This window comes from Zosterops lateralis, assembly GCF_965231275.1.
Source record: "Zosterops lateralis genome assembly, chromosome: 29".
NCBI classification, from domain to species: Eukaryota; Metazoa; Chordata; class Aves; order Passeriformes; family Zosteropidae; genus Zosterops; species Zosterops lateralis.
In genome coordinates, this window is record NC_139789.1 from 3,635,968 (window position 1) to 3,657,642 (window position 21,675).

General features: G+C 61.2%; 3 protein-coding genes across 6 annotated transcripts in view; all 3 read left to right on the forward strand.

Moving 5' to 3' along the window:
* Positions 1–3,368: 3,368 nt before the first annotated feature.
* On the forward strand, positions 3,369–8,380 carry SLC39A3 (solute carrier family 39 member 3). 2 transcript variants are annotated; one of them, XM_083880083.1, is made up of 4 exons: positions 3,369–3,705; positions 4,330–4,467; positions 5,410–5,674; positions 6,575–8,380. In XM_083880083.1, the coding sequence occupies exons 3-4, from the start codon at positions 5,468–5,470 to the stop codon at positions 7,286–7,288; spliced, it is 921 nt and encodes a 306-aa protein (XP_083736209.1). In that variant the 5' UTR covers positions 3,369–3,705; positions 4,330–4,467; positions 5,410–5,467; the 3' UTR covers positions 7,289–8,380. The 2 variants fall into 2 exon arrangements, with proteins under 2 accessions (XP_083736209.1, XP_083736210.1); XM_083880084.1 differs by having other exon boundaries at positions 3,369–3,676.
* Positions 8,381–13,200: 4,820 nt separating this feature from the next.
* DIRAS1 (DIRAS family GTPase 1) lies at positions 13,201–13,797 on the forward strand (the record flags this gene model as incomplete). The annotated part of the gene is made up of 1 exon (XM_083880174.1): positions 13,201–13,797. The coding sequence occupies one exon, from the start codon at positions 13,201–13,203 to the stop codon at positions 13,795–13,797; it is 597 nt and encodes a 198-aa protein (XP_083736300.1).
* A 4,563-nt stretch (positions 13,798–18,360) lies between these two features.
* Positions 18,361–21,675, forward strand: part of GNG7 (G protein subunit gamma 7) — a 74,138-nt gene continuing 70,823 nt past the window's right edge. For 2 of the 3 annotated variants that reach the window (XM_083879881.1, XM_083879880.1), the window contains exon 1: positions 18,361–18,430. The gene's annotated coding sequence lies outside the window, so the exon portion shown is untranslated. The remainder of the gene's footprint in view (positions 18,431–21,675) is intronic. The other variant, XM_083879882.1, reaches the window with a different exon arrangement.

The window sequence follows — 21,675 nt, forward strand, 5'->3', positions numbered from 1 at the left end:
AAAAATTAAAAATAATTAAAAATAAAATTAAATTAAATTAAAATAAAAATAAATTAAAAGAAAATAAACTAAAAATAAATTAAATTTACATAAAATAAAATAATTCAATTCCTATTTTCCAGCACTAAATTCCCATTTTCCTTTCTCTCCGCAGCCCCCGGACCCCCCGAGCCGAGTGTCCATTTCCCGCCGGAGCCGCCCCCGAGTGGCCCTTTGTGCCCTGGGAGTGCCCAGGGGGGAAACCCCGAAACGGATAAAAACAGCACCAAACCCCGAACCCTCCCGTGCCCTGCATGTCACCTCACTCCTCAATTTGCCCACTTGATTTTGCCCTTTTTTTCCAATTTTTTTGGGTTTTTTTTGGGGGGATTTTTCAAGCAAATTCTCAATTTTTGGGTGGTTTTTTTTTTTCCCTCCTGGCAGCCCCAGCAGGAATAAAATCAGAATTTCCTACCTGGACTGAGAAAATTCCTAAATTTGCTGCTTGGGGAGTTTTTATTTTTAATTTTTGGGGTTTTTTAGAGGTTTTTTTGAGTGAATTCCCTTTTTTTTGGGTTTTTTTGGAGGATTTTCAAGCAAATTATCAGTTTTTGTGGCGTTTTTTTTTCCCCTCCTGGCAGCCTCAGCAGGAATAAAATCAGAATTTCTCACCTGGACTGAGAAAATTCCCAAATTTGCTGCTTGGGGGGTTTTATTCTTATTTTTGGGTTTTTTTTGGAGGATTTTTCAAGCAAATTCTCAATTTTTGGGGTGTTTTTTTTTTTTTTTTCCCTCCTGGCAGCCTCAGCAGAAATAAAATCAGAATTTCCTACCTGGAAAAATTTCCTACCTTAAAAAAATTTTATTTTTATTTTTTGGGGTTTTTTGGAGGATTTTTGAGCAAATTCCCAATTTTGGGGTGTTTGTTTGTTTGTTTGTTTGTTTTGCTGCCAAGGGGGTTTTTATTCCAAATTTTTTGTGTTTTTTGGAGGATTTTTGAGCAAATTCTCAATTTCTGGGTTTTTTTTTTCCCTCCTGGCAGCCCCAGCAGGAATAAAATCAGAATTTCCCACCTGGACTGAGAAAATTCCCAAATTTGCTGCTTGGGGAGTTTTTATTTTTTATTTTTTGGGGTTTTTTGGAGGATTTTCTAATGAATTTCCTATTTGGGGGGTTTTTTTGCTGCCAAGGGGGGTTTTAATCCAAATTTTTTGGGGTTTTTTGGAGGATTTTCATGCAAATTTTTCCATTTTTCCCCCTCTGGAGCCACTTCCAAGAACTGTTGGAGTCGAAATTCCCAGAATTTTCCACCCTCAGGGAAAAAAAATGAGGGTTTTTTGATCCAAATTTGGGATTTTTCAGGAATTTTGCTGCTCCTTTTTCCAAGATCCACAAGGGGAGATTCAAGACTGATTTTGGGTTTTTTTTGAGATTTTTTTTTTCCTCAATCCCAAAAAAATAATTCTGGAAAATCCCATTTTGGTGTGAAGCAAAAAAAAAGAAGAAAAAAAATGGGAATTTCTCCCCTGGAATGTGAATTTGGGAGGGGAAAAAAAGAGATGTTTTTAGTGTGTTTAAAGGAAGGTTTTATTCTGAATTATTTTGATTTTTATTTTTTAATTGCATGTCAATGCTCGGCTGGGGATGGGTTGGGGTGGAATAAAAAAAAAAAAATCCCCTAAATTTGGATTAAAAAATCCAAATTTTGGGTAAAGGAAAAACTCCTGGAGCCGCCTCAAATCCCACCAGAAAGTTTGGGGGTTTTATTAAAAATAAAAAATCCAAAATGGATTTTTAATGGGATTTTTTTGGCTTCTGGAGGAGGAGAAAGAGAAGGAGCCCCTTTGGAATATTTAAGAGATTAAAAAAAAAAAAAATCATGGAAAAAAAAGTGATTTTTTTTTTTTTTTTTTTTTTTTTTTTTTTTTTTTTGGCTGGAGGCTCCGTGGAAATTCGTGTTGGTTCGTGTCACTCGTGAGGAATAAAAAAAAAACAAATGTTTGGACACTTGGGGTGTTTCTGTGGCTTTGGGGATCTGGTTGGGGCACCTTTTATCCCAATTTTTATCCCGATTTTCATTCAAATTTTCTCAATTTTTATCCCAATGTTTATCCCAATTTCCCCAATTTTTTCACAATTTTTTTCCCAAAAATTTTTTTCCTGATTTTCATCTCAATTTTATAAAATTTTTCCCCCATATTATAATTTTTTTTCCTGATTTTCATCCCAATTTCCCCATTTTTTCCCCCCGTTTTTTTTCCCCTGTTTTTTTTTCCCCATTTTTTCTGCGTTTTATCAAATTTCATCCCAAATTTATCCAATTTTTCCCCATTTTATCCTCAAATTTTTAATCCAAATTTTTCCCCAATTTTTTCCCCAATTTTTTTCCCCATTCATCCCAATTTTCAACCCAATTTTCATCCCAAATTTCCCAATTTTTCCCCATTTTTTATCCCAATATTCTCAATTTTTTTGGCACTTAACCCAATTTTCATCTGAATTTTCATCTGAATTTTCATCTGAATTTTTTCCCCAATTTTTTCCCAGTTTTTTCCCAATTTTTTTCCAGTTTTATCAATTTTATCCCAATTTTTTATCCCAAATTTCATCTCAATTTTCTCCCCAATTTTTTCAAGTTTCTTTTCAATTTTCCGAATTTTTATCCCAATTTTCCCAATTTTTTCCCAATTTTTCCCCAATTTTTTAAATTTTCATCTCTTTCCCCCCCCAATTTTCCCCCAATTTTATCCCCATTTTTCCCCCATTTTCATCCCAATTTTTTCCCCAATTTTCCCAATTTTTATCTCTCCTTCCCCACAAGAATTCTCCTCCTGCTGTTCCTACACCACAAAAAGAGAAAAATCCTTTTTTTCCCTTATTTCTGCTGCCCCAAAATTGAATTTCTCTCCGACTCCTTTATTTTTGTCACCACAACAAAGGAATTTGAGGCTGGAAAGGAAAAATATTCCAGAATTATCCAAAAATACTAAAACCACGGAGGCATTTTCCCTGATTTCAGCTCAGAAATTCTTCTCTTTGTTCTTTCCTGATTTATTATATTTAAATTTTTTAATATTTTCCACCTTTCTGGGCTGGTTTTTTTTTCCAGCCCCAAATTCCCGCTGAGGATTTTCCAGGGAATTTCTCCTGGAGCTGCTCCTGAACTCTGAGCTGAACTGCCCAGGCTCGTTTTTGGACTCTCCCAAAAATTCCTGGCACTTCTGGGAGCTGAAAGCGAAAAAAAAAAAGGGAAATTTATGAAATTTGATGGAATTTTAATGGAATTTTATGGAACTTTTAATGGAATTTATTGGAGTTTTCAGGCGGGCCTCAGCTCTCCTTGCAGAGTTCCGCAGCTGCCATTGGTGCGGTTTGATCACACAGCGGCAAGAGAAGGGAGTGTGGGTGTGTAGAGACTTGTTTTTCCCATTTTTTTCCCGTTTTTTCCCCATTTTTTCCCCGTTTTTTTCCCATTTTTTCTCGGTAATCCCGGGCAGCCGGCCTTACCCCGGAACCCAACACTGCGGGACGCGTTTCCCGCGGACCTCAATCGGTGCTTCCCCTCGAGCCGGGCATGAGCGCGTTGATTGACACCTCCGATAACCAATCAAAAATCTCCTTTTCCGCCGCAGCCAATGGGAGGGCTCCGTGGGCGGGGCACGCGGGGCGGCCGGGCCGGGATCGAGCGGGGCCGGCGGTGAATGGAGGCGGGGGGCGGTTACCGGGGTAACGGGGCCGGGAGGGGATGGCGGGGCCGGGGGCGGGGGCCGGGGGTCACGGCGGGGCCGGGGGAGCGGGCGGTGAGCGGGGCCGGGCCCCAGCCGTGTCCGGAGGGCTCGGGGATGAGGCCGCCGTCGGTGTGAGGGGATGGCGGGGAGCACAGGGGACTCTGAGGGGATGGCGGGGAGCACAGGGGGCTCTGAGGGGATGGCGGGGAGCACAGGGGGCTCTGAGGGGATGGCGGGGAGCACAGGGGGCTCTGAGGGGGAGGCGGCTCCTCCTCGCCGTGAGGGGCTCGGCTCGGGTCCCTTTCCCCATCCTGAGGGTCTGTCTGCCTGTGAGGGGCTGGAGCTGCGCCCCCTCCCCACCCTGGAGGGCTCAGGGCCTCTCTGAGGGTCTTCCCAGCTGATCTCTCCCCATTTGAGCTGCTCTTCGTTCTCCCAACAACCCTAAAACCTCCTCCCTCACCTCTGCTGCCTTTCGGTGTGCTCAGGGTGGCCTGGAGGAGCCCCTTCCCCATCACCCCCTTCTTAAAAGTGATGGGACAATCTCCCAGGGTCGGTTTTTGAACAGAATCACTGGGATTTCGGGGCTCACGGATGAGGAACCCCTTTGTTTTTCCTCCCACAGAGCCCTGCCTGCTTTATGTAACACTTTCCATCGCTTGGATGCTTCATTATGAGCCACTAATCCCAGCAGGAGCCGAGCTAATCCCTCGCTGCTGCAGTTTTGGGGCGGGGGAGCAGCCCAGGTGTGCAGGAGGAGCAGGTGAGGAGAACCACAAACTCTTCCTGGGCTTCCTTTCCCCAGGAGCTGCTCCAGCCCCAGCCAGGGCTCACCTCAACTCGGGAGTTTCAGGCTTTGGAGGGGCTGGTGTAGGTTAAAATGGGAGGAAAAAGGGGGGGGAAATGAGGTTTGAGGGTTTCCAGAGGTGTGAGGTTTGGGAAAGGAGGATTTTATCTCTTCTCTCTGCCCTGGCACAGGTGTGGGTGGTGCCTGGGCACAGATTTGGGGCTTGGCCAGGCCTGGATGAGTCAGTGTCACCTGCTGGGTGCTGAATTCCTCCCTGTGTCCCTTAGAGGGGGACCTGGCACAGGGAATGGCTGTCCAATGCCACAGGGCTGGGATGGGTGGGATTTTGGGAAGGGATAATGGATGGAGTTTTAGGAAGGGGATAAATGGGGTTTTGGGAAGGGGACAGGTGAAGTTTTGGGAAAGAAATGGGTGAGTTTTGGGAATGGGGTAGATGAGATTTGGGAAGGGATAGATGGGTTAGTGGAAGGGGATAAATGGGGTTTTGGGAAGGGGAGAAATTGGGTTTTGGGGAAGGAGGTGGATGGAGATTTGGGGAAGGGATAGATGAGGCTTTTGGAAGGGGATGGATGGGATACTGGGAAGGGATAGATGAGATTTTGGGAAGGGGAGAAATTGGGTTTTGGTAAGCGGATGGATGGGGATTTTGGGAAGGGATAGATGGGGTTTTGGGAAGGAATTCCTCCCTGGGAGGGTGGGGAGGCCCTGTCAAGGATGTCCCAGTGCCATCCACACCCCTGGGAGTGTCCTGGGACAGGGCTTGGAGCCCAGCCTGGACCTCCAGGAAAGGGTGGTGTGAGGTGACCACAATCCCAGCGCTTTAAAATTCCTTTTGAACACAACTTTAACTTTTCCCTGCCAAAACAAAACCAAACCCTGCCTTATTGCCCTCCCCAGGCAGCTCCTGTCCCCGAGGCTGATGCCCTGAGCACCCCGGGGGCTCCCTGCAGGCAGGATGAGGATCGTGGTGGCCAAGGTGCTGTGCCTGCTGGGGATCTGTGTGCTGGTGCTGGCCGGGGCCCTGCTGCCCGTCAGGATCATCGAGGCTGACTATGAGAAGGCCCAACGCTCCAGGAAAATCCTGGCCCTCTGGAATTCCTTTGGAGGAGGAGTCTTCCTGGCCACCTGCTTCAACGCCCTGCTGCCTGCTGTGAGGGGGAAAGTGAGTGCTGGGGAAATGCTGCACCCTGAGCCTGCAGGGAGTGGCACTGAGGGCTCTGTGTGCTGCTGGAGTGCCCCAGACACCTCCTGCTCCTCTCCGTGGAGGTTTTGGGGATACAGGGGAGGCTGTGGGGTGTGAGGGTCAAACAGCAAGGCAGAGGTTCCCTGTGCCCTGCCAAGGCTGGGATCCCTGTGTGGGAATGTCTCTGGGCAGGGGGATAAAGGGATGGATTCACTGTGGATCTGTGGGAATATCTCCATTCAGAGGGATAAAGAGATGGATTCACTGTGGATCTGTGGGAATATCTCTGTTCAAAGGGATAAGGGGAATGGATTCACTGTGGATCTGTATCCATGCGGGAATATTTCCCTCCAAAGGGATAAAGGGATGGATTCACTGTGGATCTATGTCCATATGGGAATGTTTCCCTCCAGAAAGATAAGGGGATGGATTCTCTGTGGATCTGTGGCAGTGTTTCCCTCCAGAGGGATAAAGGGGGATGGATTCACTGTGGGTCTGTGGGAATATCTCTGTTTAGAGGGATAAAGGGGATGGATTCACTGTGGATCTGTATCCATGTGGGAATAGTTCCCTTCATGGGAATAAAGAGATGGATTCACAGTGGATCGTGGCAATATCTCATTCAGAGAGATAAAGGGATGGATTCACTGTGAGTCTGTGGGAATGGTTCCCTCCAAAGGGATAAGGGGATGGATCCACTGTGGGCCTGTGTCCATATGGGAATGTTTCCCTCCAGAAGGATAAAGAGATGGAATCACTGTGGATCTGTGGGAATGTTTCCCTGCAGAGGGATAAAGGGATGGATTCACTGCGGGTCTATATCTGTGGGAATGTTTCCCTGCAGAGGGATAAAGCCCTGGATGTTTTGCCCCCTCCCAGCTGGACGAGGTGCTGAGGCAGAACAACGTCACCACGGACTACCCTGTGGCCGAGACCATCATGATGGTCGGCTTCTTCCTGACTGTGTTCGCCGACCAGCTCTTCCTGAGCCTGCAGAAGGAGAAACCCTCCTTCATCGACCTGGAGACCTTCAACGCGGGCTCCGACGGGGGCAGCGACTCGGAGTACGAGAGTCCCTTCATGGCCCCGGCGCGGGGCCACGGCCACTCCCACGGGCTGGCCCTGCCCGAGCTGTCCCGCTGCGGGCCCCGCCGCCTGCTGGGGCTGGTCTTCGCCCTCTGCACTCACTCCATCTTCGAGGGGCTGGCCCTGGGCCTGCAGGAGGACGGCGGCAGAGTGGTCAGCCTGTTCCTGGGGGTGGCCGTGCACGAGACGCTGGTGGCCGTGGCCCTGGGGGTCAGCATGGCCAGGGCGGCGCTGGGGCTGCGCGACGCGGCCAAGCTGGCGGCGGCCGTGTGCCTGATGATCCCGCTGGGCATCGGCCTGGGCATGGGCATCGAGAGCAGCCGCGGCGCCGCGGGCAGCGTGGCCTCGCTGCTGCTGCAGGGCCTGGCCGCGGGAACCTTCCTCTTCGTCACTTTCTTCGAGATCCTGGCCAAGGAGCTGGAGGACAAGAGCCAGCGGCTGCTCAAGGTGCTGTGCTTGGTGCTGGGTTACGCCGCGCTGGCCGGCTTGGTGCTCATCCCGTGGTGAGCAAAGGGAGTCAGACATCACCTCTCGCCTCCACCGGCACCGGGAGGAGCCGCCCTTTCGCCGCTGGAACAGCCCAGCCCGGCCCGGCCCGGCCCAGGCGGTGTTTCCATGATGACCTGAGGGGGAGGAGAATCTCTTCCCTGTGCTCAGAGTGAGGAATATCCCCAGGGATTGGCCCTGCCCGAGGGCCCGCAGGGATTAGCGGACACAAGCGTTAAGGATCTGTGTAAAATCTGCTTCCAAGAGCTCCTCGAGTGTGTGTGGCTTCCTGCACTGCCCAGAGCCCACTCTGCCTCCCTCCCCAGGCTCTGGAATGGGCTGGGAGCTGCTCCAGGGAATCCGAGGAGGTGAGGAGCCAAGAGGAATGGAGGCAGAGCAGGTGGGAGCAGGGATTGCCAGGCTGCACTAAGCTGCTTTCGCTGGCTTAGTCCACAGCAAAACCTAGTTGTAAGAGCTGCCAAAAATAACCTCCCCGTGGGGCTCTGGCCTTCCAGGCCCTGCTGCCTCTGCACAGCTCCCAGTGCCCCACCTGGGGCTGGGGGAGCTCAGCTTTCCCAGGGATTCGTGGAAGGAGTGAGGCCGGGCCCCTCTGCCCTGCCTCCTCCTCAGCATCGTGTCCATAGCTGAGCATTCCCCAGGGAAAAGCTCTGAAAACCAGAGGGTGGATCCCAGGATGGTTTGGGCTGGGGGGACCTTAAAGCCCATCCGGTGCCAGGGCAGGGACACCTTGCACTGTCCCAGGTGCTCCAGGCCCCTCCAGCCTGGCCTGGGACACTGCCAGGGATGGAGCAGATCCTCACCTTATCCAGAACTGGAGATCCACGAGCCTGCAGGAAACGGGCAGTAACAATTTCCAGCACTGATATTTTGGGGCAAACTCTTGTGTTTTCAGCGCTGGGCAGTCAGAGGGGCTGAGCACTTCCCCTCAGGGGCTGCTCCAGGCCTTTCCCAGGTTTCCAAAGGAATGGAATCCCCTCCCTCGGCAGGGAGTGGAGGTGATGCTGAGAGACACGAGCAGCTCTCAGCAGCTGCAGAGCCCCCGGGGCAGCTCCGGGTGCTGCTGGATCTGCCCTTGGGAACGAGGGGCCGGGATCAGAGCCTGGGGCCGGGATCAGAGCCTGGGGCCGGGATCAGAGCCTGGGGCCGGGCACGCAGCTCCCCCCCCAGCCGTGAAACACAGCCTGGCTCAGGCAGGGGCTGCATTTTAATGACCCCGCGCTCCTCTCCCGCAGCAGCTTCCGGCGGGCGGCTGGAGGCGCTGATGGAGTGGCGGGGATGGCGCAGCGCCGGCCGCGGGGAGGAGGCTCGCAGCCTCGGCGGTGGCCCAGCTGCAGCATATGGAGGCAGCTGAGCATCATCTGACAGATCCCGGGGCTCGTTAGTTTAATTGCTGCAACATCCCCGAGTCAATTAATCTTCCTTTGAAAACCTGGAGTGGAGAGGGGCGGGGGAGTGGAGGAGGGAGGTTATTTTGGGCCTGGCATGACACAAACCAGCACAGGATGAGGAGAACGTGATTTGCCTGGCGTGGTGAAGCCTCGGGGCTGTTTCACCTCCCCCGGGGGGTGACCTCTCTGCTGTGAGGGGCACAAAGGGGGAGGTGACACGGTGCTGAGTGTCCCTGTCGGGCTGTCACCTCCCTTTCACACCCTCCTCTGCTGCAGTGGGGATTTGGGGGGGCTGTGAAGTGCCCGGGGGTGCTGAGCCCCCCCCATCCTCACCCCCTGCCCTGTTGGGGGGTTCATCCACAGGCTCATCCCGCGCTGCAGGCTGGAGGAGGGAGAGGAGGCGGCCCTGCTGCTCCCAATAAATCCCCTGCCCTTCTCCCCTGGCTGTCACTCTTTATTCCCGTGTCCCCCCTGGCTCACGCGGCGGCCACACGTGCGGGGCCCGGCGTGGGCTGAGCCCCCTGGAGCGGCCCAACCCTCGGGCAGGACCCCCCCGAGCCCCCTGAGCCCGGGGAAAGGGGGGCCGGGAGCCCGCAGCGCCCCCCGCCCCGCAGAGCCGTGATTCAGCCCTGCGGGAGCTGCGTCAGGCCCGGCGGGAGCTGCGCCTCAATGGAGCGAGGAGGAGCCGCAGGAAAACCAGCAAGGGAAAAAAAAAAACTAAAACTCATTCATTCCTTCTAACGAGGAGGATCCGAGCGCGGCGAGGGGGGGATGAGGCTGTCACCCCCTCCCCGGGCTGGCCTTGTCACCTCGCGGGGCGGGCCGAGGTCCCCGTGTCCCCTCCCTGTCCCCAGGGGACGCGGTGCCAGCCCGTGGGTGCCACCGTGGCCCGCCGGCTGCTGTTAATAGAGGCTGCGGGTTTGAATTGCTGCCCCTCGGGGCTGGCGGAGGGGGGAGGCAGGAGCAGACCCCGGCTGGGACAGGGACAGCGGCACCCCGAGAGTCACCGGTCACCTCCAGCCCCTGGGGGGACACAGAGCTGGGGAATGTCACCCTGGGGCTCTTCTGGTCCCACTCAGGCACTCGAGTGTCCCACAGCCCCACCGGGACCCCCAGTGTGTCCCCGCTGGGGTTTTGGGGCCCTGAGATGAGCAGGTGGCACCAGTTGGTGACAGAGGCCCTGCGGTGTGTGCACAAGCTCCCAGTCCTGTGCTGGGGTGGCACCTCTGTCCCCAAAGCCCGGCACCGCTGCCCGGGCCACCCCCGAGTGCCAGGGGGACTCAGGGCACCCTCTGCCCCCCTGCCCTGCCTGGCTGGGACATGGGCATCCCTCTGTCCTGTCCCCGTGTCCCCTGTCACCGCCTGTGGGGCCCTGTTCCCGTCCGCGAGTCCCTGGGCCGTCCCTCCTCCTGTGGCTTCATGTCCCCACTTGTGCCCATGTCAGTGTGGGGACCCTGTCCGTGTGTCCCTGTCCATGTGTCCCCATCCCCAAGTGTCCCTGTCCGTGTGTCCCTGTCCATGTGTCCCCATCCCCAAGTGTCCCTGTCCGTGTGTCCCCATCCCGTGTCTCCCTGTCCCCATCCCCACATGTCCCTATTCGTGTGACCCTGTTTGTGTCTCTTCTCCCTGTGTCCCCATCCCGTTCCTGTCTGTCTGTCTGTCTGTCTGTCTGACCCCATCCCTGTGTTTCCATCCCATGGATCCCCATTGCTGACCGTGTGTCCCCATCCTCGCACATCCCTGTCTGTCTGTCCCCATCCCTGTCCATCTGTTCTCATCCCTGTCCATGTGTCCCCATCCTCACGCATCCCTGTCCGTCTGTCCCCATCCCTGTCCATCTGTCCCCGTCCCTGTCCGTGTGTCCCTGTCCGCACATCCCTGTCCGTGTGTCCGTGTCCGTGTGTCCGTGTCCCGGGGCCGTGCCGGGGGTCCGGGTCCCCGGGCGGGGCGGGCGCGGCGGGCGGGGCCGGCGGCGGGGCGGGATCGGCTCTGCGGCGGCCGCACCGCACCGCGCCGAGCCGAGCCGAGCCGAGCCGAGCCGAGCCCCGCCGAGCCCCGCCGGCCCCGCCGCAGCGAGAGCCCGCCGGGCGGAGCGGAGCCGGGGCCGCCCCGGGCCGGGCCATGCGCTGAGGCCGCCGCGCCGCCCGCAGCCAAGGGCGGATCCCGGGCAGGACACGGTGAGGCGGCGGGCACCGCAATGCGACCGGCGCGGCGGGGGCGCGGGGACCGGGGGAGCCGCGGGCGGGGGCGGGGGGAGCCGCCAGCCTGCCCCGCCATCCGCCCCTGCCCTTCCCCTGCCCCGCCATCCGCCCCTGCCCTTCCCCTGCCCCGCCATCCGCCCCTGCCCCGCCATCCGCCCCTGCCCCGCCATCCGCCCCTGCCCTTCCCCTGCCCCGCCATCCGCCCCTGCCCTTCCCCTGCCTCCCCATCTCCATCCCGAGCGGGATGCTCGTCCCTCCGCCCCTTCTCCCGCTCCTCCATCTCCATCCTGCCCCTCCGTCCGGCCCCTTCTGCGTCTCCATCGGTGTCCTGCTCTTCCCCGCCTTTCCATCTCCATCCCGAGCGGGATGCTGCTCCCCCCCGCTCTTCCCCTGCCCCTCCGACCTCCATCCAGCCCCTTCTCCTGCCCCTCCATCCCTCCATCCCGCCCCTCCTGCCGCTCCATCTTCACCCTGCCCTTCCCTCCCGCCCCCGCTGCCTCAGCCCTGCCCTGCCCTCCATCCTGACCCGCAGGTCCCCACGGTGTCACCCCAGTGCTGGGGGCCCGAGGGGGAGGGGGCTGTGCTGGGGGGTCCTGGGGGTGCAGAGCCCCCCGGCAGGGCCAGGCCCGGGTGGTCCCTGCCCACGAGTGAGGGGGGCTGTGCTCCGGACCCTCGGGCACAGGGACTGTTGGGATCGGGGCGCTGCTGGCACAGGCCGTGGGGTCACCCCAAAGAGCCCCCCAGGGTGTGTGAGGGTCTGTCCAGCCCAGCCCCTCACCTCTGCCCCATGGCCGGGCTGTGAGGCCGGGGGTGCTTTTGGCTGTGCCAGGGACACAAGGTGGGACGGGAAGGTGGAACAAGTGGGGTGGGACCGTGGGACAGGCAGGTGAGACAGGTGGGATGGTGGATGAGACAGGTGGGACAAGTGGAATGGCACAGGTGGAACAGGGTGGGATGGCACAGGTCAGACAGGTGGAATGGCACAGGTGGCACAGGGTGGGATGAGACAGGTGGGACAAGTGGAATGGCGCAGGTGGGACAGGGTGGGATGGCACAGGTGGGATGGCACAGGTGGCACAGGTGGCACAGGGTGGGACCACTGCCAGCCCCAGCCAAGGCTGGACGCTCCCACCCACCAGCCCAGCCCCGGCCCCGCTGCAGGCACAGCCACCCCCGGGTGCTGCTGACGCTCCAGCCCGGTGGGATCTGAGGAGCCCACGGTGGGATGAGCTCCTTGGCTGCCTCAGGCCGTGGGGACGGGCTCCTCCAGCTCCCAGCCTCACCTGGCTCTGGAGTTTGGGCCATGCCGGGGTTTGGGGGGAGCTTTGTGGGGTCTGGACCCCCAGGTGCTCTGGGATGGGGATGCAGCGGCCGTGGGAAGGGGCTGGTTCCCCTGGAGATGCTCAGGGATGCAGGAATTGCCGTGCCCAGGGCAGCCACCAGCACGGGGCTGTCTGGGGCACTGTGCTGTCCCCGTTCCCTGAGCTGGGGTGGCAGGAGTGGAGCTGACCGAGGACAGTCCCTCAGCAGTGCTCGGGCCTCCTGCCCTCCCCTCCTTCCCACCCAGCCTGCCACTGGACCTTTGGAAACCCTGTCCCGTGGTGGGTTTAACATCCCCAAGGCTCTGTGAGGGTCCCACACACCCTGGGGACCCTCCTGGGACAGAGCTGGTGCTGCCAGCCCTGCGCTGCACTGGGGGAACCGAGCAGGGCCCAGCCTGGGGCTCAGCACCGGCCACTCTTGGTGCCCCCTCATTTCACACTTGGCTGCCTCACTCGGGGGGACACTGGGGACCTTGCCCGGGTCCTGCTGTCCCCTGTGGGTGGACACCGAGGTTTGGCACCATCAGGGTGGCCAGGGGGGTCTCTGTCCAACTGCCCAAGGCCGTGCCAGGCTCCTTCCCTGGGCTGGGAGCAGAGCAGAGGGATGGCCTGGCACAGGACAGGGTGGCAGTGAGTGACAGCAAGTGACAGGGGTGACAGGCCACCAGCAGCACGGCCTGTGTGTGAAATGCCACCTCTGTACCTGAGCACTCCCAGGCCACTGTGACCTGTGCCCTGCAGAGCTGGGTGGGCTCAGGGGGTCCCTGCCCTGTCCCCCCTCCCCGGCAGCCTCATGGCAGCAGCAGCTGCGGTGCCGGTGGCCGCGCTCGGCCATATGGCCACAGCGGGCAGCCGGTAAAAATAACCGCGGCGGCCTCACCTTGGCAAGGGCGGCCCAAGGGCGGCCGGCCCGGCTCCCAACCCAGGGGGAACCAGGAGGGCCGGATCCAGGGGGGTGACGCCTCCCTGTGCCCCCACAGCGGCCACCGCGGCGGGGCAAGATGCCGGAGCAGAGCAACGACTACCGCGTGGTGGTGTTCGGGGCCGGCGGCGTGGGCAAGAGCTCGCTGGTGCTGCGCTTCGTCAAGGGGACCTTCCGCGACACCTACATCCCCACCATCGAGGACACGTACCGGCAGGTGATCAGCTGCGACAAGAGCGTGTGCACGCTGCAGATCACCGACACCACCGGCAGCCACCAGTTCCCGGCCATGCAGCGCCTGTCCATCTCCAAGGGCCATGCCTTCATCCTGGTCTTCTCGGTCACCAGCAAGCAGTCGCTGGAGGAGCTGAAGCCCATCTACCAGCAGATCGTGCAGATCAAGGGCAGCGTGGAGAGCATCCCCATCATGCTGGTGGGCAACAAGTGCGACGAGACGCAGCGCGAGGTGGAGAGCAGGGAGGGCGAGGCCGTGGCCAAGGAGTGGAAATGCGCCTTCATGGAGACCTCGGCCAAGATGAACTACAACGTCAAGGAGCTCTTCCAGGAGCTGCTGAACCTGGAGAAGAGGAGGAACGTCAGCCTCACCATCGACGGGAAGCGCTCCAGCAAGCAGAAGAGGACAGACAAAATCAAGGGGAAGTGCAGCATCATGTAGAGCCCCGGACTGGCCCGCGCCCCCTCCTCGGGACCCCCGCCCTCCCTCCTCCCCCCCGCGGCGGGGCCGTGCCCTGGTCCCCCGTGTGCCATCACTGTGACCGTGCGGGGCCGCCCCCAGCCCGGGGACCCCCGGGCAGGGCAGGGCAGGGCAGGGCCGGGGCCTCCCCCCGCACTCACAGCACAACCGGCCCGGCCCCCGTCGGTCCCCGCGGGAGGGAAGGACGGTGCCGCCTGGGGGTGGCGGTGTCCCCTCCTTGGGGACAGTGACAGGCGTTCCCGGGTCCCCCCGCGCCCCCGTCCCCACGCCATAGCGCTCTGCTGCTGCTGCGGGCAGAGCCCCGGGGCGGGGGCGGCCCCTGCGCGGTGCCGTGTCCCCTGTCCGTGTCCCCTGCCCGTGTCCCCTGCCCGTGTCCCCTGCCCGTGTCCCATCCCGGTGTCCCCTGCCCGTGTCCCCTGCCCGTGTCCCATCCCGGTGTCCCCCTTCCCCGTGTCCCCAGCCCGTGTCCCCCTCTGTCCCATCCCGGTGCCATGAACCCCCCAAACCCCCCAGCCCTGTCCTGGTGCCCCCCCAGGCCCGTCTGCCCCCGCAGCCCCCGAGCCCCCGGCCCGGCACCGTGAGCCCCGAGCCCCCCTGTCCCATGGTGGTGCCATGACCCCCAATCCCGAGCCCCCAGCCCCAGTCCCGAGCCCCCAGCCCCACTCCCGGCGCCCTGGGCCCCCCCAGCCCCAGTCCCGAGCCCCCAGCCCCAGTCCCGGCGCCCCGGGCCCCCCAGCCCCACTCCCGGCGCCCCGGGCCCCCCCAGCCCCACTCCCGGCGCCCCGGGCCCCCCCAGCCCCAGTCCCGAGCCCCCAGCCCCAGTCCCGGCGCCCCGGGCCCCCCCAGCCCCAGTCCCGAGCCCCCAGCCCCAGTCCCGAGCCCCCAGCCCCAGTCCCGGCGCCCCGGGCCCCCCCAGCCCCATCCCGCAGCCGGAGCCGCCAGCCCAAGCACAAAGCCTCGGGCCCGCGGGAGGTCCTGACCCAGCACAATCCTGGCGAGCTCCGGCGGGAGCGCCCCGGCCTCGGTGTGTCCCCCCCCACCCCGGGACCCCCCGGCACCCCCCAGCTCTGGCCCAGCCCCGCTTGTCCCCCCACGGCCGGAGCGGGGTCCCCGCGCTGTCACCAGCCCCTCGTCCCCTCGAGGTTTGTCCCCTCGCTCCGGCCCCGCTCCTTCCCGGGTGTCCCCAGGGCTGTCCCCAGGGCTGTCCCCCCCCCAGGGGTGTCCCCCCCCCAGGGCTGTCCCCCCCCAGGGCTGTCCCCGGCCCCCCCCGCCCCCCCCGGCTTTTTACAGGAGGATCCGAGCGCCAGGGGACGAGGTGACGTGACGATGTAGCCTTTATTCTAGAAATAGTCTTCCTTCAATAAAGAGACGAGAAACGCTCCCGCCGCCCCCGGAGCCGCCCCCGGCCGGGGGGACACGGGAGGGGCACGGGGGGCGCGGGGAGGGGGCGAGGGGAGCGTGTGATGTGTGACGTGTGTGGTGTGTGATGTGTGTTATGTATGTGTGTGGTGTGTGTTCTGTGTGCTCGGGGACAGTCCCAGCTCTGTGGGACGGCCACAGACACACGCGTGTGCGGGTGTGTGACACGTGTGATGGGCGTGCAGGGCCGTGTGTGATGTGTGACATTTGTGTGTGTGTGTGTGACATATGCCACCTGTGTACGCCTGGGTGTGCGTGACGTGTGACGTGTGTGACATTTGTGTGTTTGACATATGTGACATCTGTGTGACATGTGACATGCGACGTGTGCACAGATGTGTGTGCATGTGACGTGTGTGACATGTGTGACACAAGCGTGACGTGTGCACACACACGCGTGTGTGTAAAGTGCACGCAGGGCTGTGTGCCTACGCGTGATGTGTGTGTGTGACACGGGTGTGACACGGGTGTGACACGTGTGTCCCCGTGCCGCGCTCGTGCCGGGTGGGGGGGCACACGCGCGTGCCCGCGTGTGATATGTGTGTGTGTGTGTGTGTGTGTGATATATATATGTGTGTGTGTGTGTGTGTGCCGCCCGTGACGCGCGCGCGTGCCCGTGTGTGTGTTTATGTGTGTGTGACGCAGGCGCGTGCCCGCGGGGAGGGGGCGGGGGCGCGGCTCGTGCGTCATCACGCGCGGGGGTTGCCGTGGAAACCGGCGCTGTCCCCGGGCGCGGGACCGCGTGGGCTCCGGGAGCGGAACGGGGCGGGGGGGGAACGGGCACCGAGAGCCCGGCCCGAGGGATGGACCCGGGGGATGGACCCGGGGGGCGGTCAGGGGTCTGTGGGGATGGTTATGGATCCATAGGGGTCGTCATGGATCAGTGGGGATGGTCATGGATCCGGGGAGATGGCACAGATCTGACAGGATGGTCAGGGATCTGTGGGGATGTTTGTGGATCCGTGGGGATGGTCAGGGATCCGTGGGGATGATTATGGATCCACAGAGGTGGCTGTGGATCCGTGGGGACAGTCATGGATCTGTGAGGATGACACAGGTCAGAGGGGATGGCAGGGATCTGTGGATGTGGTCATATATCCCTGGGATGATCATGGATCTGTGGGGAGGGTGCGGATCTGTAGGGATGGTCATGGATCCATGGGGATGGTCATGGCTCTGTGGGGGTGCTCATGGGTCCATGTGGATGGTCCTGGATTCCTGGGGATGGCCCTGGATCTGTGGGAACAGTCACAGCCCTGTGGGGATGGCAGAGGGCAGGGTGGACAGCCACAGGCAGGTCCCTGGGGACAGTCACGGCTCTGTGGGGACATTGTGGTTCCATGGGGACAGCCACAGCCCTGTGGGGACATTGTGGTTCCATGGGGACAGCCACAGCCCTGTGGGGTGGTCACAGCTCCATGGGGATGCTCTGAGCTCTGCAGGGACAGTCCCAGCTCCATGGGGATGTCCCAGCCCCCGGCACTGCCCCTGGAGCTGCTCCTGTCCCCGTGTCCCCGCTGTGGCCTGGGGGCCCCTCTGTGTCCGGCAGGGCAGGACAGTGGGACGGGCCCCCCCGGCCATGGGGACACTGGGGCCAGTCCCCACCCGCCGGGACCCCTCAGGACTCTCAGGTATTGGGGTGGCACCATCACACCGACATCAGGGCGCTCCCAGAGGCTCCACAACGCTTTGGGGACAGAAAATCTCCTTTTACCCCCATTCCCGGGTCTCCCACTCCCCATCTCCGTCCCCTCCCACTGTCCCCCCCTAAGGGGACCTGTGCCCACCGTGCCAGGGAACACTTCGCCCCCAGGGATGGTCTCCAGGCCCCCAAACCCCTCCTGAGCCCCCCAAACTCAGCTCAGGATCCTCTCAGGGCTCCAGGAGCCTCCCCCGGGTCCAGGCGTTGAACAAAAGCCGCTCCTGAGCGTTAATTAACGGGATGAGCCGCGTGCCCATCCAGGATGTCCCAAATCCACATTTGGGGACCCGGAGCAGCTCCTGTGTGGAATATCGTCCCCTGTGTCCCCTGGGGGGTTTCCCCGCTCCCATCTGCGGGAAAAGCCGCTTAGGACCCGGCGGGACATATGGGAGCAAACTGGATTACAGGGGAAATCAGCCTTATTCCCACTAACGGGATTAGGGAGTTTCCAGCCCAATTCCGGCCGTGCCGGGTGTGTTTCCCCACCTCAATTCCTGCCGGGCTCGCACCGGGAATGGCCCGGGCTGGGAAACGATGGGACGTGGCTTTGTCCCCTCTCGGTGACTCCTCAGGGGACCCCGGGCCCCCCTGGCCTGGCCGGGGGAATCAAAGCCTCGATCCACTCCGGTCCGTGGGATTTCCCCCCCAGACGGGACCCCCGGCGCTCAGGGCTGGGCAGAGCCCGGCGGGGAAGGGCCGTGCCCGGGATGGTTTGGGGGATTTGGGGGGTTTGGGGGGTGTAATGGTGTCATAGGGGGGTCTGTAGGACCCGTGGCCTTTCCTGGGGGACCAGCAGCCCCTCGGGGGTCCCGATGGAAACGGGGGGGACCCTGCGGTGGGGTCCCTGGGGTGCGCCCAGGGGGTTGGTCCCATACTCCCCGTCATCCTGCGCCCCTCACCTGTCCGGAGTTGTGGGGCGGGGGCGCGGCATGAGGGGTGTCCCCGGGGGCCGGGCAGGGCAGAGACCCCCGGGCTCGGGGTGTCCCGGGGCGGCGCCGGGGGCGCGCAGGGTCCGGTCCCGCTGCCCCGGGGGCTCCGGGGGGGCGCGGGCTGGGGGGGACCAGGGGACACCGCACACCGGGGGGTCCCCGGGGGTCGCGGGGTGTCCCCTCCCGGTGCCCCCGCCCATCTCATTAATATGAATGAGATATCAACAAGACCACGCCCATTTTCCCGCCCCGCGCGCTGATTGGCCGCTCCTCCCGCCGCTCCTCCGCCGGCCCCGCCCCCTCCCCGCCCTCCCTCCGCGCCGCCGCCGCAACCGAACTTGGCGGCTGCTCCAGGCCCCGCCCTCCAGCCGGACCTCCCTCCGCGCGCCGCGTTCCTGGCTCTTCCATTGGCTGCGAGCGCTGTCCGTCAGGCGCTGGGGGCGGGGCCGGCACCGCCCGCGGGCCAGCAGGGTGCGTTGCGCCGCGCGGTGTCTGAGGCGGCGGCTCCGCTCCGCGCCCGCCGCGCCCGCTGCCGCCGGTACCGGTGAGGAGCCGCCGCGAGCGGGGCGGGACGGCCGCGGGCGGCGGGAGGGGACGCCCGGCTGCCTCAGGCCGCGGCTTGGCGGAGCCCCCGCCCCGGCGCGGCCCTGCCCGGGGCCCCTCTCGGCCGGGGGGGCGGCGGGGCCGGGCCGGGGGAGGCGTGAGGGGCTCCGGGCGGCGTGAGGGGCTCCGGGCCGGCTGAGGGGGCTCCGGGCCGGGTGAGGGGAGTCTGGGCAGGGGGACAGGGCTGGGGGGCCCCGGAGCGGGATGAGGATGAGGGGCCCCGGGCAGGGCTGTAAGGGGGCCGGGGTCGGGGGGTTTAGGGCGGGCTGGGGCTGTGGGGAGGTGCAGGGGGCGCTGAGGGGGTTTGGGGTGGGCTGAGGGCACCAGGGGGCTCGGGGGAGCCGGGCAGGAGCGGGGAGGGACAGCAGAGCCCTGGGCAGGGCCGGGGGCAGCCTGGGCTGGGGTTTGGGGGTCCCAGGGGGAAAAGGCGGTGCTGGAGCCCGGCACAGGGCGGGGCATCGGGGTGAGGGGCTCAGGGGGTCCCCCGGGGGTCTCAGCCCTGGGAATGATTTCAGTACAAGGCTCAGGGCCAGGAGATGGTGTGGGGGGGTTTGGGGGCACACAGAGGGGCTGCCGTGGAGTTTCTTTGGGGAAATGTCCGTGTTTTGGGGTGAAGGAATTGAGTGTGTGGGGGGCCGAGGGTGGGGAGGGATGGCCAGGGGGTCCTTGGCCGGGTGAGGTGACAGGGGACAGGGGGGATCCATGGGGGGCCAGGGTGAGGTGACAGGGGGGATCCATGGGGGGCCAGGGTGAGGTGACAGGGGACAGGGGGGATCCATGGGGGGCCAGGGTGAGGTGACAGGGTTCAGTGGGGATCCATGAGGGGCCAGGGTGAGGTGACAGGGGACAGGGGGGATCCATGGGGGGCCAGGGTGAGGGGACAGGGGACAGGGGGGATCCATGGGGGGCCAGGGGTTCAGGGCCAGCTGCTTGGGGGGCTGGCTGTATTTAATGGTGAAGCAGAGCCTGTTTTGGGGGGGAAAAGGATGTGGGGAGCTCGGCACGAACAACCCAAGATCTCACAATTTAGTTGTTTGTTTCCCGCCCGCGAGTTGAGGGCTGGGTTGGGGTGGAGAGGAGCTGGCCCAGGACGGCGGCGGGATCCGGGCGGGAATGGGGGAATTGTGTGGGTTACATAAAGGAGGGGTGGCTGCAGGAGCTGGTTTTGTGTTATTGAGGTGTAGAGGAGGTAAGTGGGTGCCGCAGACAAAGGGAGAGAGAGAGAGAGAGAGAAATCTGTCTCCTGCTCCTCACTCGCAGTCAGAGGTGTGGAATGGGGAGCTGGGCGTCCTTCAGGAGCTGGGGAAGTGCTGTGGGTACAAATCTGATATTTGCCTCCATCCTGGGCTTGTGGCCATCAGGTGTGGCCTTAAAGCAAAGCCAAACGGGCTGGGCTGGAGCTCTGTGTGCTCTCAGACACTCTGCTGCTGCTTGGAGGAAGTTATTGTGGCTAAATAGGATTTTTTTTGGGGGGAAAACTGGCACCGTCCAGCTCTGTGAGCTTCTGGTGATGTCCAGTGGGGGTGATTCTGACCAGGGGAAAATCTGGAGTGTGACAGAGCACAGGGGTCAGCGGCTCAGTGTTCAATCCAAGTCAACTCGAGGCCTTTTAGGAGGTTGTTGGGTTTTCTGCAGCTTTTCAGAGCCCGGTGGCTCCTCGGGGCTGAGCTCGGGCCTCCATCCCCGGGAGGTTCCACAGGTCTTTGTGTCCCTGCGGGGTGGGACATCCACAGGCAGGTGAGCACATCATCCTCGAGCCCTCAGCTCCATGGAGCAAATCCCTGCGGTTCTGTGACTCTGTAGCCACCGTTTATCCCGTTCTTTCGCAGGGAAAAATGGGGAAAAACGAGGAAAAACCAGGATCAATAGTGTTAAAGGGAGCTGATTGTCCCCGAGGTTCCCTCCTGCCATCTGTGGCTGTGACACGAATGGAAATGGCTCTTTTGTGTGGCTGCCGTGGGGGGGCCGCCGGCCGTGACACAGTTCTGTGCCCGTTCCCGTTTTCCTGCCGCTCCCGGCTCAGCCCTGGGTGGGAATTGATGGCCCAGGGCTGCCCCGGGGGGCTGATCCCGCTGGGGAGGGGTGGAGTGGTGGGACCCGGGCCGGGAGTGTGTGACAGGGACACCAGAGCTCTGTCCCTGCTCAGCCCCGGCCCGGCCCGGAGTGTGTGACAGGGACACCGAGAGCTCTGTCCCTGCTCAGCCCCGGCCCTGCCCGGAGTGTGTGACAGGGACACCGAGAGCTCTGTCCCTGCTCAGCCCCGGCCCGGAGTGTGTGACAGGGACACCGAGAGCTCTGTCCCTGCTCAGCCCCGGCCCGGAGTGTGTGACAGGGACACCGAGAGCTCTGTCCCTGCTCAGCCCCTGGGCCAGGCTGGGAGTGTGTGACAGGGACACCGAGGGCTCTGTCCCTGCTCAGCCCCGGCCCTGCCCGCCTGCCTTATCGGCCCTCCTGCCTTATCGGCCCGCCCGCCTCGTGCCCTGTGGCTTGGGGTTGTCACCGTGTCCTGCCGGGGTTGTCACCGTGCCCTGCAGCTCGGAATTGTCACCGAGCCCTCCTGGGGTTGTCACTGAGCCCTGGAGCTGGGGGTTATCACTGAACCCTACTGGGATTGTCACCTGGAGCTGGGGGTTGTCAATAAGACCTCCCAAGGTTGTCACTGAACCCTGGGGCTGGGGGTTGTCACTGTGCCCTGCTGGGATTGTCACTGAGTCCTGGACCTTGGGGTTGTCACCTGGAGCTCAGGGTTGTCACCGTGTCCTGCTGGAGTTGTCACCATGTCCTGCCAGGGTTGTCACTGTGCCCTGGAGCTCGGGGTTGTCATTGGGCCCTGCCGAGGTTGTCACCATGTCATGGAGCTCAGGGTTGTCACCTGGAGCTCAGGATTGTCACTGAGCCCTGCTGGTATTGTCACCTGGAGCTGGAGTTGTCACCAAGCCCTCTCAAGGTTGTCACTGAGCCCTAGAGCTCAGGGTTATCACTGTGCCCTGCTGGTATTGTCACCTGGAGCTCAGGGTTGTCACTGTGCCCTGGAGCTCAGGGTTGTCACTGAGCCCTCTCAGGGCTGTCACTGACCTCTGGAGGTTGGGGTTATCACTGTGCCCTGCTGGGATTGTCACCTGGAGCTGGGAGTTGTCACTGTGCCCTCCTGGAGTTGTCACTGTGCCCTCCTGGGGTTGTCACCTG